The 16836-nt window shown below is 54.9% G+C and overlaps 2 protein-coding genes across 3 annotated transcripts; both read right to left on the reverse strand.

The window, feature by feature from the left end:
• Positions 1-146: 146 nt before the first annotated feature.
• On the reverse strand, positions 147-1708 carry hsd17b10 (hydroxysteroid (17-beta) dehydrogenase 10). Of its 2 annotated transcripts, none has more exons than XM_068750326.1 (5): positions 1655-1708; positions 1330-1494; positions 871-1035; positions 557-794; positions 147-472 (listed from the first exon to the last, which is right to left on the reverse strand). In XM_068750326.1, the coding sequence occupies exons 1-5, from the start codon at positions 1676-1678 to the stop codon at positions 282-284; spliced, it is 783 nt and encodes a 260-aa protein (XP_068606427.1). In that variant the 5' UTR covers positions 1679-1708; the 3' UTR covers positions 147-281. The 2 variants fall into 2 exon arrangements, with proteins under 2 accessions (XP_068606427.1, XP_068606435.1); XM_068750334.1 differs by having other exon boundaries at positions 1665-1687.
• A 7043-nt stretch (positions 1709-8751) lies between these two features.
• fam120c (family with sequence similarity 120 member C) lies at positions 8752-15904 on the reverse strand. Its single transcript, XM_068746562.1, has 17 exons — positions 14958-15904; positions 13558-13804; positions 13114-13196; positions 12176-12304; positions 11998-12100; positions 11860-11933; positions 11489-11763; positions 11251-11410; positions 11097-11180; positions 10843-11014; positions 10389-10638; positions 10198-10312; positions 9851-10060; positions 9545-9773; positions 9268-9403; positions 9129-9195; positions 8752-9062 (listed from the first exon to the last, which is right to left on the reverse strand). The coding sequence occupies exons 1-17, from the start codon at positions 15471-15473 to the stop codon at positions 8805-8807; spliced, it is 3108 nt and encodes a 1035-aa protein (XP_068602663.1). The 5' UTR covers positions 15474-15904; the 3' UTR covers positions 8752-8804.
• Positions 15905-16836: the final 932 nt, after the last annotated feature.

The following is a 16836-nucleotide window of genomic DNA, read 5'->3' on the forward strand; positions in this document are numbered from 1 at the left end:
TAAGTAAACGAGGCTGCTACGCTTCGGAGTTTATAATAAAGTTCTGATGTCTGGTTCTCTTTATGAAGCTACGATTTTAAATACACAAACGCGTTACCACGGAAGCAGGATTGTGTAAACAGACAACAGATCAAACCGGGCGGGATTTCACGTCTGATTTTTATTATCAAATATCGTCTTCCAACAAATGGGGAGCGACGATTTCTAAATCCGATTTCATCCAAGCGGTCCATAAATCTTCCAACACATGCGCGCGTACGCACGCACACACACACACACCCTCAGGGCTGCATGCGAATGGCTCCGTCCAATCGGATGACTTCACCGTTGATCATGGGGTTCTCTGCTAGTGATGTCACCAGGTGGGCGAACTCTGAAGGGTCTCCCAGGCGCGAAGGGAAGGGCACCTGCCGGGCGAGGAAGGAGCGAACCTTCTCCGGGAGTCCGGCCAGGAGGGGGGTGGAGAAGAGCCCTGGGGGGGGGACAGAGAGAACCAGCAGCCGGATTTAGGCCCGCAGGAACGGCGGCTGTCCAATCAGACGGCCCGACCACTAACCGGGCGCTATGGTAACGACCCTGATGCCCATCGGCGCCAGATCGCGTGCGATGGGGAGGGTCATCCCGACGATGCCGCCTTTGGACGCCGAATAGGCCGCCTGGCCGACCTGTCCGTCGAACGCCGCCACGCTGGCCGTGTTGACGATGCAGCCTCTGTGTCCGTCCGCGTCGGGCTCGTTCTTCCCCATCGCCGCCACGGCGAGGCGAATCACGTTGAAGGTGCCTCCGATGTTCACCTGCGGGAAACAAACGAGAGTCTCGTACGGCGGCCCGACGGGCGGGTAGCCGCGCCGCCGCCGTCCCGCGCCTCACGTTGATGACGCGCTGGAAGTCCTCCAGGGCGTGCGGGGCGTTCTTCTTGAAGTTGTAGGTTTTCATGGCGACGGCGATGCCGGCGCAGTTAACGGCGAGGTCCAGCTTCCCAAACTTCTCCTGGGCCAGCGACACGGCGGACAGCACGTCGGCCTCCGACGTCACCTGCGGGACGGGACGGCCCCCCCGTTTAGCCACACGGACACGTTACCCGGGCGACAAGCGGCGTGGAGGATGTGAGGAATGTTGGGTTCTGTTTTCTGTCACAGACACTCGAGAGCTTTGAGGATTAACATCAATGGGTTCCAGCTGCGCCGTGGAAACGAGAAACGGTCCCATCCCAGAATAGTTTCTCTTTTTTTATTGACCTAATTTTTCCCAAATTCAAACACAAATCTGAGATCATTATTTTTCTCCCCGCTGCAGATCAGAACCTGCAGGACGGATTATTGGACTCACGTCTGCGGGAGCGAAGGCGCAGCGGTCCCCGAGCTCGGCCGCTAGCGCCGCCCCGTCGGAGGAGGGCAGGTCCAGGATGACGGCCGACGCTCCGCTCCGAACCAAGCGCTCCACGGTGGCCCGCCCCAGCCCGGACGCCCCGCCGGTCACCAGGCCGACCATACTCTGGACAACATGCGTGGAGAGGGACGGCCGCGTTCAAAAATCAATGAAACCCCACAAAGTAAACCAACGAAGAAGAAAACCAATCATATCAGCATAATCGATACATTCCTTAAAGGTCATTTAAATCATTTCGGACAGCTTTGTCGTTCTCTTCCCTCACCTTGACGCACCGAATGTTAGCCATGTTGGTTCAGACGCCGGTGGTGACGTCACACCAAAGCTCGTGTTTTTGACCCGAGACGTCAGCGAAAGAACTTCCGGGTCAAATTTAAATGTATATTAAAGCAGCCGAGGCCCTGAAATGTAAAAAACAAACAAAACACTTTTACAAGAGACGGCTAGAAACAACACGAAGATTCTATTCGGAGTTATTTGTTGATTTAATTGTTTTCAAACGCCGTCCTGGAAACACTTGACTGCTTTACGGCGCTCTACGACACTTTACGGCACCAACAACAACGAAGCGTTTCCGGCCTTTGGATCTTTTGCAGCTTCCGGGTGACTCGGGACGACTTCTACACTTTTCTGTACTTGTTTTATCTGTATTACTTTCCTCACCGAGTTTGTATTGTCACTGGTTCAATAAAAAAGAAAAGGCAATAAATCCTTAAGACGACAAATAAGCATTAATTAGCAAAATGCTAGCGGCTTGTGTTAGCTTCATTCATTAAGGATTCTCAAGCGCCCTCTAGTGTTTCCAGAACGAAATTAACCAGGGGTGAAGACTAAACACACACACACACGCAGATAATAAATGTGTTAAAGTTGAGCGAGTCTTTTGTCAAACAGCTCCAGTGAGTCCAATAGAAGACAGGAGACAGCCCGGCCTCAGAAGGGTCCAGTTCAGGTGAGCCCGGAAAAAAGGACGCACAGAACGGCGAGGACGCTAGGACTCCAGGACACGCGTTGAGATGAGACAGAGACACACCGTCCGATAGGCAGCGCAGAAACAGTGGGAAGAAGTTCCCCACAGTTCAAGGGTCAAACGAGAACGTGTCCTCCAGCCCGTCTCACGGAATCACCTCCTCCTCCATTGGTCCCGTCACCGGACATCTGTCCGTCCGGCCGGACCCCAGGTCTGACGGGAGACGTCCCAGCAGGCGTGGGACAAGGCGTGGATGGACACGCAGTCAGGCTGGTGTGTGCGTCCGTCAACACACACAAACGCTGTCGGAGAAAGTCCGGCAAACAATACAGGAACGCCGAGTCATGGTTTGTGTCTGACTTTATTATTGCCGTCTGCCAAAGATGAACCTTCTCCGTCACGCATCCATAACGACCCCCCCACCCCCCCCCACGCGGCTGCAGAGCCTGCAGGTCGGTGCGTTCTGCTGCCACACTGTGGAAGGCAGCAAGTCGTACAGTTGCATCTCCAAAATCGGGGCGTTGCAATATCCCGCAGCCCACAACAACACAACTCGCCACCTCGCCACAGCACGGCGACGCACGGAGAGAGAGCGTCGCTCGGTGTTTGAGACGTTAGCGCACGTCAGGCGCGGAGCCGCGTTAGCGCACGCCAGGCGCGGAGCCGCGTTAGCGCACGCCAGGCGCGGAGCCGCGTTAGCGCACGCCAGGCGCGGAGCCGCGTTAGCGCACGCCAGGCGCGGAGCCGCGTTAGCGCACGTCAGGCGCGGAGCGACGATGTCCCAGCCTGACAAGTCACCAAACCGGCGTCCGTCTCCGGGGCGATGAGCCGCAGCCTGGCTCAAACCGGGCCAACGCATGCAACGAAAAAGGGATGCAATGGCACAGGATGTAAATTAGCAGGTCGCCGTGGCAACCGAAGATGATGCAGATAGGCTGGCGGTCTCTACTTTGTAGGTGGTTTGGTTGCCGTGAGAAAGACAGTAGGCTGTATAGTTATCTCCCAGATCTGGTGTGATCCTAAAACTATACAAACTACTACCTCATCCCACAGCCCCCTCTCTCTCACGCACACGCACGCACACACACACACACACACACTACTGATGCGCACTCATTTTTAGATCTGTGAAGGAAGATATGGAAGATGTGATCAATACTCCGAAAGCCATGTCGCCTACCTTTCAGGGGTCTTTCCGTCCCTGAGGAGAGAAAATAAACATTAAAATGAGCAAACAGCAATCATCGCGGGATGCTAACAGTTCCTGCTGAGAGCTTGAGCCGTAAATCAGGCTAGAAGGCTAACCTGTGCGCCTTTCAAGCTAATCAACATTAGCTTTAAAATGCTAAATTACGCCACTTTACGATGACAGCTATTCGCGGTTTAGCATGAGCAGCACCTGCTGTCGCTACCGGAGAGTTATTTCGGCTTCCCGCGGCGGCGGCAGCCGGTTCGAGGAGTAAGCTAGCCAGTTAGCTAGCAGTGTTAACAAGCTAGCTGACAGCTAGCTAGAATTGGCGGTTCTCGACCTTTCAGTCCGTCCGCCGTCACGTCCGCCGTCACGTCCGCCGTTCCGCGCGACCTCCCGTGCGCGTCGCCGCGGCGGACTCGTTCGCAGTTCCGATCTGTCGATGCAAAACTATCGAATCAAGACGCTCCGATGTTCCGATGTGCTTCACTTCACCACGCCAAGCATCACGTGACCGCCTCACTCAAAACGAGGGCAACACGTCACATCCGTTTAAAAAATAAAACAAAAAGAGCAACGACCAGAACTTTATTTGAATACAAAATGTATGCTTTATCAGACAAAAGGAAACGAAGCAAGAAAAAGACCTCAGATCTCAGAGTGACACGTCTGACCAGAAGGTGTCGCCATTTCACCGGTGCGTTTAAAAACTCCCTGCAGCCTGTGTCTGTCAACAAGACAACTCGAGAGGCTCTGCACGGACCTCGATGGCATTTTCAGGAGATGTTGGGAATGTTACCAGGAACACATGATTACATTTTGGTGATGATCCAGAAGAGATCCTGGATTCTGGATCACTTTGAAACACCAAGCATTCCTGAGGAATCTTAACCAATTCTTCTCAGGCAAAGGTCTCCAGGTCAGGAACACATCATGCAAGGACTTCTGGAAACCAGGCCTTGATTGAAATCTATAGTTTGTTTGGATCTTCATCTTCTCTGGAAGGTCCCAGCTTCATCTTCCTCGCAGTTGGAGTCAGTTTCTCCTGATTGAAACAGCTGCTCTGTTTATTGTTACGCCTCACTCACATTTATTTACAAATTAAAAAACAAGTATTTACTGCAGTTTTATTAAGGGGAGTTTATAATAATAATACATCTTATTTATAATGCACCTCTCAAGGTCACCATGCAACAATTTAATTTTGTATAAATAAATAAAGACACTTTTTTTTTACTAAAAGAATAAATTTTATTTCAGCACTGTAAGTCATTTCCCAACCAGTACAAACATGACTGCCATCTTTGTCTCTTTCGGAACCATTCCTCCCCTCCCTTTGTGAGATCAGACCACCAACCAGACTTTTTTTGTGTAAAAAAAAAACAAAAAACTAAAAACCTAAACTAAAAAATAAAAACCCTCTCTTTCTCATCTTTCCACAGTCTGGTGCTTCCATAATGCTAACAATGATGACAAATTATACCAACCATAATTATAACAGCAATAAGGATAATATTTCTAGAATAATAGTACGGATAAATTTTGACCCTTTTTCGCTGCACAGGTGGTTCTGGGTACACAAAAGTACATGTACGGGTACACGTGGTTCATGGCGTGACGGACTCGGTCATTGGGGTTCTGGGCGATTATACTGGATCTGGGGGGGGGGGGCAGTGTAGAGACAGAATGGAGCCCGAGACTCAAACTCAACAAGGTGCCGTTAGAATCCTGCGCTCGAACACAACAGCTAGCACACGAGCGACGGCTCGTGCGGTCGTTCCGTTTGATAGACGGTGGAACGGCGGAAACGCACCCTGCTGTTCTGTTCCGGGACTTTTGGTTCTCTTCGGAGGCTCAGAAACGGAAGGGAATTTTCCTCAAGACAACTTCGGCTGAGATGAAGTCTACGTTTAATCCGATTCCCAGAGAAACGTACGAAGGGGGCCCCTTTAATATTCCTTGTTCTGTTCCTGACGCCAAACTGAGAATCGTTCAGAATGTGAATGAAATCCCAACCGTTTGAGTCAAATCACCTTCGTGTTAGCCGAACTTAAGGATGGAAAGTTGTCGTAATTCATTCATCTTTCTTCTTCTCCTCATCACAGGAATCAATGATTCGTAATTCATTCCATGTTTGTGAAAATTGATTTGGAGTTCAAATAATCTCAGGATTGTTTTCCAGAGGAAAATTCAGCGATGTTTAGCCTCCGTGCTAACACACGAGGAGACTCCGTACTGCAAAAGAAGTTGCTCTGTCAATCTGAACAATGAAAACGCAAGTTTGGCTAATTTAGCCGCTAATGCTCAACGACCACACAAACACTTCCTGTCTGCGCCTCCGCAACAAACGCCGTCACCACAGAGGCGTCGGGTAAATGTGCTGTAATTTAGTACTGTATAATGATACTCATGGGGGGGGGGCAGGTGTACTTTGGTTGTTTACAGGAGATGCTTCGCTGTTTTGTGCAAGGGTGCAGATTTCAGCTTAGATGTAGAAATCGACCACGAAGGTTGTTTTCCGGGACATCGTGAGAATCGTATATAGTGCAGACGACGATTTTAGTTGGGGGGGGGGGGGGGGGGGGGATACTTACTTACGTACATAATAAACAGTACAGATGCCATATAAAATACAGGTAAGGAAAATCGCAATCATTACAGTTCAGATGTCTAGGTCGGCTAAGCGTATTCAGTCCTAACTGAAGCAATGGTAGGAGGATTAGATGAGATGGAATAACATTAAAAATAGTAAGAAAAACACGTTTGCACAATTGAATAAAACCTCTTTGATTTTTTTTTTTTCTGATTTTCTTTTTCTAGACTCTGGCTAGATACGTACAGAAACTGATTATCAACGTTAATATAACCTTTACTGTTAGTTGGGTTGATTAAGGGGCGGGGCAAGCCCACAGAGAAAAGAGCAAACGGCCAATAGAAACGGTCCTAAAGGGCTAAAGGAGCGGCGGCGAGGGAGGGCGGTAGAACACAGAGGGTGTGTGTGTGTGTGCAATATCTAAAGTGTGTGTGCGAGCTATGTGGAAGATCTGAGGGCGGGGCAAGGAAATGAATGAACAGCTATGGGCGTGACTAGGGGGAAGAGGCGGGGTTAGGATAATAAGCATTAAAAATCACTGATCAAATATCTATCGAACTAAAACAGACGAGGACGAGAGCGGGACACGACATCATGTATTGTGTTGTTCACCTCAGGAGCTACTCAGGAACTCGGGGTTCAACGTTTATGTCTGTTAGTGTGTGTGTGTGTGTGTGTGTGTGTGTGTGTGTGTGTGTGTGCATGTCTGTGTGTGCGTGTCTGTGTGTGCGTGTGTGTAACGGTTGTCTGGCGAGCGACTCGAGTTAGGGCATCGTCTACCAGATCACGCTCCAACCATTTTGGAAACGTTTTGTACGAGTGTGAAGGTAGAGGCAGCGGCTTTTGCGGCTCCTCGTAATTCTACGCGTTTCGGGGGGGGGGGGGGGGGGGGGCGTTGTTCTCTCGCCGAGTCGTGGCGTCTGTTTTTAGTCCCGTTAACCGGCCTCCGGCCCCGGCAGGGGGAACCGTCAGAGTCGAGTTCGGAACTGAAGGGACGTCAGACGCGACGCGTACGTATAACTCTGGGTTGCGTCCCCCCCCCCCCATGTCCATTCTGTGGCACAACAGAGGTCACAGGTCACCAACATAGTAAGAAAATAAGGTGCTTCTTGTTGACTGGCCTGTGGTCAGTGTGAAGATATTTCGACGTTTGTGCTACCGATAAACGGTGCGTTTGTTTCCGTAGTCGGAGGAAGCCTACTGGGGGGGGGGGACGGGGGACATCTCAATCTCTACAAAGACTAAGTCTCTCCCTCTCCCTGTCATGTGACCCGCCCTATGAAGCCTCCACCGCGGCGGGCGGGGCCGCGTTTCCCACTGGTCTAAAGTGACACCGCAGTGTCCAATCACCACCAGCGGGGTGGGGGGGGGGGGGTCTGTGGGGCTTTCTTGCCACACCCTTTTTATATCACCGGCCGCCTCATTCGGCGAGCCACGTTAAAATACACTTTGGAAATACTTTATGGGAACCGGAAAAGACTCCCGGGAAGGTCGGGAGTCCTCTCAGCTTTCCTGCAGACTTCCTGCCTGAACGCGGGCCGGAACCCTCGGCGTTCACTTCCAGCTCGTCTCTTTTCTTTTTCTGGCCTCGCCTCCAGAAGGTGTCTCCGAGTGGACACTGGACACTGGACTGTCCCCGGAGGACAGTCCAGTGCGGGTCCCGTTTTAAAACAAAGTGCTTCTTTGTCTGAAACCACATAAATAGAAATCTCTCCTTTAGACGCAGTTCTACACGTCGTCAGGGGTTACCTGTGTGCAGGCCACGCCCCTCACAGACAGTCAATTCACCTGCGTCGGGGCCTTTTCAATTCATCATCTTTAAATACAACGTTAAGTGCTTCTGTTGGGATAGTACAATCAAAGCTTTGGGACTAAGGGTCGCGGGGGGGGTATATTAATGCTTTTACTTTGTAAGGACGGGGAACGTTTTGCATAATTTGGGGCTTAAGGTGCATCATTTCGGGGGGGGTTGCACAGCTAAGCACTCGGCTATGCTACGTAGGTCAACGTAAGACGGCGCTACTAGCGTGTGCTCCTGTGAGATAACCAATCAATAAACGGGCCTGCTGCTAGCGCCAAGGCTAGCCTGCTAGCTTGTAGCTCCAACTCTGAACGACTCATAATCCAGATCAGACAAACTCAGACCAGGTGGCAACTTAACACATCGACGCTCAACTACAGACCATAACCAGGCCGAGATTCTGTAACCACGGAAACCACATCCAATCTGTCACCGTGAGCGCAACATCTGTATGCAGGCTTAAAAAAATGGGACCACTAAAAAGAAGAGAAAACTCAAACTATATGGATAACCCTACATACCAGGGGCCTCTCTAAGTGGGGGGGCGGGGTCTCAGTAGGGGGCGGGGCTTGAAGCTTATCTTACTGTGAGTGCGGTAGGGAGGCGCTTAGGATTCTTCAGGGGCGGGGCGCTTACAGACTCGTGGAGGAAACCTCTCTTCATAAAACAATGTAAAACCACATGAGAAAACTAAAAAGGAAGTAACAGCTAGCCGCTTCGGCCTATCACACGGAGCAGCAGAGAGGAGGAGGCGGGGCCTCGCGTCACTTCCTGCTCAGTGTGACAGCGCTCAGCTAGCAGGTGGGGCTACAAAAACAGGGAAAGGCAGTCAAACACAGACAGCGTCTTGGGAGGGGTGCCGTCACTCCTCCTTCTGTAGCGCTCCATCCGACGCGCAGTCGTCAAGGCAACAGGGGGCCTCCACTTCCGGCCCCTCTGATTGGTTGTCTCTGCTGGCTAAGGCACACTGGATTGGCTGGGCCAGGGGGGCCAGCTCTATGGGCTGGCCGATGGCAGGGTCCGCCGAGCCGCCGTTCAGCTGCGGGGTCGCGACCTCCGGCACGGCGCCCCCCTCCTCGGGGGGCTTTGGGGGGGGGCTGGATGGAGGCGGCGGCGACGTCTGGAGGACGAGAATGAATGCAGCAGCTGCTGACATGCCACGAGATGGACGGGCGGCGGGTCATACCTGCGTTCTGCTGGCAGGTGCCTTCTTCAGCCCCCCCCGCACCTTCGCCGGGATCTCTTTGCCCCTCCTGGGACGAGGAAACAGACGATGAGCAACGACCTGCGCCGACCCGGACCCCCGGGGCGAACGACCGACTCACCCTCGCCCCGCTCCCACCGACACCACCTGCATGTTGAACCCCCCCCTCCCTCGGATCGGCTTGTTCCCGGCCCACTGGCCGACGACCATGCCAGCAATTTCTAGTTTTCCTCCCTGGGGGGGGATGGACTGGATGCCTGGAGACAGAAGAAGAGTTGAGCCGGAGCTGCAGGGTTCAGATAAACACTGGGGGGGTGTGGGAGGGGGGGGGGGGGTCTGTAAACCAATCATCTGCATCTACCGGTGTGACATCATCGCGCCGAAGCTGCCGACGGTACCTGGAAAGGCTCTGGGTCGGTGCTGTGCTGGGTGATGGGGGTGATGGGGGGGGAAGCCCCCCATGGGGCGAGGCGGGTATAGAGGAGGCATCGGGTAAAACGGGGGCACCATGGCAGGGGGGAGGAAGGCAGGCGGTGGGAGAGGAGGGGGGGGGAGAGGAGGGCGGGACAGGTTGATGCCCTCGAGGATCGCCTGGCGCATCTTCTCCACCTTCGACACCAGCTCCTCCTGCAGAAGGAGAGCAGCTGAGCGGGACGGCAGGTGTGAATGACATCACTTCCTGTCGGGGGTCATCGGGGTCATACCTGCCCCTCACACATGTCCAGCAGGGCCGCCCTGTCGCGGGCGGCCCGGGACAGCTTGCTCTGGAACAGCTTCCCGTCGAAGAAGCCCCAGGGGCAGCAGTGTTCCCACGGCAACGGCTGACCGCACACATCGTTGACGAACAGCGCCGTGTCGACGCCGGCCATGAAGAGAGAAGCCAGCTGCACGCCGCGAGCGTCCACCTTCTCCACCTGACGGACGACAAGGTTGAGTCGGAGGCGGCGCGAGGAGGAGGAGCAGGAGGAGGAGCAGGAGGAGGAGGAGCAGGAGGAAGAGCAGGAGGAAGAGGAGCAGGGGGAGGAGAGTGGACCACGAAGGGAGGTCTGACCTTCAGCTCCTGAAGCTGGTCCGGTTCGTAGAGTTGGCTGGAAACCGCCTGAGCCAGGAAGGCGTCGAGCTCGTGCCTCTGGAGGATCCGCCCCCCAGGCCACTGCATCATATACCTGAGAGGGAGGAGGGGCCAACACTAAACCATCAACAGTCTCTCGCTAGCTGGACCAGGCGGCGCCGGCAGCGTACCTGAGCACGCAGCACATCAGCAGGAGGTGCTGCGGGACCTGCGCTGGGTTGAGGAGCGCCGGGCAGTCGGAGCGCAGGCAGGCCAGGAAGGCCCTGGTTCTCCTGGAGCGGTCCTCGCTGGCCCGGCCCAACCACAGGCGCCGGAGGTTGGGGCAGGTCCACTCCCGGAAGCACAGGGCCGGGACCAGCTCCGGGGTCAGGGCCGACTTGGCTTTACCGCTGCTCCACTCCTTCACTATGACGGGAGGAACTGCAGACAGGGGGGTGGGGGGGGGGGTGCGGAGACTTGAGCAGGCGGCCAGCGCCACCCCCTGGTGGCCGTACGGTGTCGCTACATCTGGCAGCATGTACGCTAACTTGTTCAGGGACCATCAGATCCATAATGACCAGCGACAACGACGTAATAAAAGCTCCACTGACAGGACCCGGTCCGGGTCCGGGTCCGGGTCCTCACCTTCCAGGGGAGCCCTTTTGCGGAGAGCGAGCCTCTCCAGGCGGCGGTGCGTTTCGGCCAGACTGAACAGGACGCCGTAAGCGTACTGCCTGGCCACACGGAAGAGCAGCGAGGCGGGAGGCAGCTCGGAGTTACACTCATCCTCGATACACACCGGCATCTTCATCTCTCCCTGGGGGGGGGGCACAGCGATGGCTTCATTTCAACCAGAAAGGTGAAAGACACGACCTTTCAGAGGCCGGAGGGGGGGGTACCTTCGTCAAGATGTGGAAAATCTGGGGGTACATCAGTCCCCTTCTGTGTCTGTGCTCGGCGACACGAAGGACCTCGGCGCTGACCTACAAACAAACAAACGTTCAGACTCCAGAACCGCCGCCATCCGCTGTTCTACTCCTCCCGTTCACACACCTGAGGCAGAGGGGGCGTGGTTATGTCCATGTGACTCCGCGTGGCCATAGACAGCAGTGACGGAATGTTTGACCTGCTCCCGTTGCCTTGGGAACCGTTTCCAGAGGCAGAGCCCCCCCTTCCGGCTGGATCATCCCACCGGGAGGGCTTGGAAACATGGCTGAAAACGGAGCACTCATCAGCCCCGCCCCCTCCAGGATCCAGCTCGCCGTTTCCTCGGATTGGTCGGAGCACTTACTTTGAGTTGCTGTCGTTGTGCTCGTCGCCATCCGAGGACGAGGAGGGAGAAGGGGAGGGACCAGATTGAGTCCCGGCGTGGTGATTGGGCAATCGATTCCCCCCCTGAGCGGAATCGTATGGAGCCGACCAATCCGTGAAGCCCATCTTGCCCGCCAGTGAATCGTTGCAGTCATGGGGCGGCAGCGGGGCATTCTGGAACAGAGGGGCGGAGCCAGGTCCAAACGGAATATTTTGATAGGGTGGCTTCAACCCTGGGACCTGGGGAGGGGGGAACTGCAAAAGGGCAGAAAGGTGAGGGAAAGAAAACGGAAAAGGGAGCAGGAGAGACGCAACACAGGCAGCGTGGAGGGGGCGGAGCCTCTAATCTACCTGATTCTTTCCAGGATGCATCAGTCCCATGGGTCCAGGCGGTCCCCCAAACGGGTTGGGTCCAAACCCGGGTACTGCAGGGAGTAGAAAAGGACGTTTCAACTGGTCTCCTTACACAATGGCGGCGGGTGGACTCACAGATGAACGAGGAGGGTCCCATGTTGAGGGGGCGTGGCTTGGAGGCAGCTGAGAAATACTCCACCGCTTTCTTGAAGCGCTCCACTTTGTCCTCCATGCGAGACTGAAAGACAGGACGTCGTCAGAGCCACCGCTCTCAGAACGTCTCCTAGAAACGACCCAGCGCCGCGCGTCTCACCTGCGACTGTTTGAAGACGTCCCTGGCGATGGCGTCCAGGTTTCCCAGGTCTTTGATGGAGGACACGTACTCAGAGACGGCCTTGATCACCACCTCGCAGGGCGGCAGCACCAGCTGATGGGCGCGCACCTGAGGAGGTCGGGGACGGGTCAGGGACGGGTCGGGGACCCGCCAACAAGCCCCGATCCCTGAAAGACGCTCTGTAAACTAAAAATCCGAGACGCTTCCTCTGCCCACGAGGGACGAGCTTCGTTTCAGCTGATCCTCAAACGTGAGCCGAGGTTTATTCAAGCCGATGGCCAATCAGAAGCCACTGAATCAATATCTTTATCTGCGGGGGGGAGGGGAGGGCGGGGCAGACGGGTTTGATGATGCTATTTATAGACTGAAACATTAGCGAGGAGGCTAACATCGTAGAGCTTTTAACTTCCTGCAGCAGCTCACGTGACGTGTCGGCGCGTTCAGCGGGATCAGAGGAGAACAGGACGTTCAGTTCTCCCTCTGACCCGCGTTCCTGCGTGAGAACAGAACCTTCAGAACACGCCGGCGCTGCTGGAACCAACTAAACGCAATCGAACAAAGTCAAGCTGGAGAAAAAGAGACGGTTTTGTTTTACGATCGCTTCTAAATCAAAAAAGCACCCAGAACAATGTCAGCCGTCTGTCGTCGCAGCGACCAGTGTCACTATGGCAACGGGCACTACCTAAAGAGAGCCAGATCAACAGAAACCCCTCAGTCTGGGACTCCACGGAGGAGTCGGTTCTGCCCTGCTCCTTCAGGACGGTTTGGAGGTCTGAGGAGACGCTTTTTGGGTGATCGAGGTGTTAACATTTAACTCTGAGTAGGCGAGCCCCCCCCCCCCCCCCCCCCTGCAGGTGTGGGGACTACTTGCAGCTACGCAGGGTTCGTGCAGGCGGCGCCCTGGACCCCCGCGGTACCTTGAGAGAAGCCAGCGGGTGTTCTGGTCCCAGCAGACTCCAGTGGAAGGCGGCCAGGTCCTCGTCAGGCAGGATGTGGTTCCCTGCAGGAGAGAAACGCTTTCAGACGTTTGCAGGGTCAATGGGGGGGCGGGGGGGGGGCCCGGACTCAGTTTATGTCCCAGGTTCTTTGCAGACTCGGTTTGACTCTCAGTGCGCTACCTAGCATGATGCTAGCTCGCACTAGCCACTCAATGTCACCGTTGTGACGGTTCCCGAGTCAGTTGTTATCCATGTTACCGTGGCAACCAGAGATAAACCGAAGCACCGGTGGGGATGAACTCTAGATATTTGATACATTTCAGGTGGAACTCATTTTCCAGCGACCTCGGCGGCGCTCCGAGTCGTCTCCTCGCCGCTACCCGAAACGCACCGTGGGCGGCGGCGTGTTCGCGTGTCGCTCACCCAGCAGAGCGGCGAAGCACGGCAGGTGCTGCGTCTTGAGGCCGAGCTGCCTGGCGGCCTCGGACAGCAGGTACTGGTGCGTGGTCAGGTTCTTGCCGTTCCAGCTCAGCTTGAGCGCGTGCGAAGAGAAGTAGGCGGGAACGTTGCAGAGGGCGAACTCTGAATCCTGAGCAATCAGGCCGGCAAATGCAAAGTCCCTGTAGAGAGAGAGCACTTCCTGGTGGTGGTCGTCCAGCGTCTGGACCACCTGGAGACGCAGAACCACAAAGCAGAGTCCGGGTTCATCCCACAGAGACACGCACAGCGAAACGGGGCGACATTGAAGCACGCATCAGAAGCACAGGCAACCAATCTGAGCGGAAGGGCGGAGCAACTACCGCTAAACAACGACGTGGTCATTTCCTGTCTCCAATCAAGGAAAGTACGAACGTACGACCCCGTTAAACATTCACGTGATCAGTTACGGCGGCAGGAATAAATACCAGACGTGTTTATATCGTGACTTTTTCATTTGGGGTAAAACGTGATAACTTTTATGTTAAAAGTTAAAACCGCTTCAGTGACTTCATTAAATTAAACTTTTACCACCATAAAGACACAGTAAAGGCCTAAATAAATATCTCATCAGCCATAAGCGTTGAACCGAGACCCGACTCTTCTCCCTTCTGTTGGTTTAGGATTCAATTTGACATGAAAACGCGCATTTAAAGTAGTTAAACTGCTCGGGCTTCAGAAAGCGTCCCGGCCTGAAACACAACGTAAATTCACATTTAGTTTCAGAAGCGTTCTTTATTTCTGAAGAGAGCCGATGAGCAGAACGGCGTCCATCCATCAGCCGAACGGCAGGGACAGGAAATACCGTCGTTAGGAAGAGGCCCGGAGATAGAGGAGGCCAGGAGATAGGAGGGGGCCCGGAGACAGGAGGAGGCCCGGAGACAGGAGGAGGCCCAGAGACAGGAGGGGGCCAGGAGACAAGAGGAGGCCAGGAGACAAGAGGAGGCCAGGAGACAGGAGGAGGCCCAGAGACAGGAGGGGGCCAGGAGATAGGAGGGGGCCAGGAGATAGGAGGGGGCCCGGAGACAAGAGGAGGCCCGGAGACAGGAGGGGGCCCGGAGACAGGAGGAGACCAGGAGACAAGAGGAGGCCAGGAGAGAGAGGAGGCCTTCAGCAGGTTCACCGAGTTCATGCTGAGTAATCAGTGAGCGTTCATGGCCCAATGAAGGAGGATGCAAACCGACCCCCCCCTGCAGACTAGAGAAGGGCCAGACAGACAGACACCCCCCCCCCCCACCCCCCGCGCACACACACACACACACACACACACACACACACACACACAGTGATCAGGACTGACTTAGCAAGAACGGCTCAGAGCTGAACAAACGTGTCGAACTTCTTACCCGAACTCGAAAGCGGAACATGGCGAGGCGGACGCAGTGGCTCAGGCAGGCCGGGGGCAGGAACCATGCCCGCGGGGGCGGGGTGGCCTTGCTGCCGACGTGGTTGACGATCAGCTGCGCGGTCTGCCGCTGGCCCTGAGCTCGCCGCGCCCACTCGGGCCAGCGCTCCTTCCCCAGCGTGCCGTTGAAAACCACGACCAGCTCCAGCCCCCCCTGGTACAGGCACGCCTGCGACAGGGCGGCCAGGTAGCCCAGCATGGCGTTCCACTCGCCGCCGCACACCCAGTCCGTCTGGTAGCCGCCGTAGAGGCGCTGCAGGCCGGAGTCGGCGTCGATGAGGATCCTGACAGGCGGGGGCGGGGGAGGCATGGGCCCGGGGTGATGCGGGTGGTGGTGGTGGTGGTGGTGGTGGGGGGGCAGACGGGCCGCGGTGCGGGCTAGCTTCAGGAGGTCCACGGGGACCGCGGCCCCGGGACAGCGCTTCTCTAAATACTCCTGGAACCCCTGCACGCCCATGACGGTGTTGTTGAGCCGGTGCGTCTGCCCGGGAGGGGGCTCTGAATACGTTCTGTACGCCGTGTTTGCGACGTGATGTGCGGCGAGACTGTAGCTAGCTGTGCGCTTCAGGCAAGCTAGCTGGTCTCCGATGTAGTGACGGACTGGGTCGGTTAACCCCGCAAAAAAATAAAACTTATCCGGTAACGCGAGTCGCCACGCACGCCGGTAGAAGCGCGTCGGTTAGCGTCACTTTTTTTTTTTTTTTAGCTATTTCTCAGTTTTGACCGCGGATGCTCCGCTCGGCGTCCATCCCTGCGGGGTTCTGGTTCGATGCCAGCGAGGCCGGTGGAGCCGCCTACGAGCAGAAGTTTAGCATTTTATCTACTCCCATAATTTGGCTTCGACGCGGAAAGCTCCGGCAGTGGAGAGAGACGCGACGCGGCGGATACTGTTCGGAAACGCCTGTAAAACAATTACATGAAGCAGACGCAATACTGCGCATTAGCTAGCAGCGCGGGCTGGATGGCCAGTGAGCGGACATGATGTTACACCGAGCAGCCGGAAAAACCTCCACGTCGGTCTGACAGCTAAAACATTTCACATCTATTCCGCACTAAAATCATCAGGTGTGCAGCATTTCTGACGGCGAGCGTCGGAATTACAATTAAAAGAAACTATCACTCTGTGCGCCTGGATGGCAGACCGGCTAGCTTTAGCAACATTGGCTAACTGTGTGGCTAGCTGTTAGCTCCTGGCAGCGGTCCCCGGCGTGATTTGACGCGTCAACTCCCGAAGACGAGTCCCGGGGTGGACACGACGCGGAATGAGATGGGCGTTTGACGAAATAAAAGAAAAGTAACTAAAAGAAAATAAAAAAGAAAAGCCCGATGGTGCCTCCCTCGCTTTCTTCCACGGTCACGGCTTCATGTTGCAGAGGGGAACATTACTTCCAAGCTACGTCAGCCATCTTGCGACTTCCTCGCGGCCCAGTGGAGAGGGAGGGGAGGCGGAGAGAGTGAAGGAGGCGCGGCCGCGGGTAACCTGGGAAATGTAGTGAAATAGCTAATGACGCCGGGGTATTAAAGTACAAGAAAAACTACAACTACCAACGTCAGGATGATGACGGCCAATGACGACGATGAAAAGCTGAAGAGTAGATTTTCCCCAAGTGGCCAACAAGTGATTAAAGTAGAAATACCGTTATTTTAGCATTGTTTAGCATGAATGCTGTTTTATCCACACACAGAGTCAAAATAACGCTAGCTGGCTAATATTGATTAGTCGGCCTCTTAGAAGCACTTCGTACTTGGAATTAAAACAATCGGTTTTGTGGGAAGTATAAGGCATGGCGTCGATTTAAAACCTCAAACGTGAATTAGTT

The sequence above is a fragment of the Brachionichthys hirsutus genome, chromosome 2 (genome assembly GCF_040956055.1).
Source record: "Brachionichthys hirsutus isolate HB-005 chromosome 2, CSIRO-AGI_Bhir_v1, whole genome shotgun sequence".
NCBI lineage: Eukaryota > Metazoa > Chordata > Actinopteri > Lophiiformes > Brachionichthyidae > Brachionichthys > Brachionichthys hirsutus.

Bases quoted from the DNA above. Each gene is read 5' to 3' on its own strand.
- fam120c (XM_068746562.1), bottom strand. From the start codon at position 15,473: ATGGGCGTGCAGGGGTTCCAGGAGTATTTAGAGAAGCGCTGTCCCGGG. The intron at 10,639-10,842 runs GTGAGGACCCGG...CCCTGTCTGCAG, and splicing joins CAAAAGGGCTCCCCTGGAAG to TTCCTCCCGTCATAGTGAAG. The intron at 10,313-10,388 runs GTACGCTGCCGG...CCTCCCTCTCAG, and splicing joins CTGATGTGCTGCGTGCTCAG to GTATATGATGCAGTGGCCTG.
- hsd17b10 (XM_068750326.1), bottom strand. From the start codon at position 1,678: ATGGCTAACATTCGGTGCGTCAAG. The intron at 1,495-1,654 runs GTGAGGGAAGAG...CATGTTGTCCAG, and splicing joins CTAACATTCGGTGCGTCAAG to AGTATGGTCGGCCTGGTGAC. The intron at 1,036-1,329 runs GTGAGTCCAATA...CCCGTCCCGCAG, and splicing joins GCGCCTTCGCTCCCGCAGAC to GTGACGTCGGAGGCCGACGT.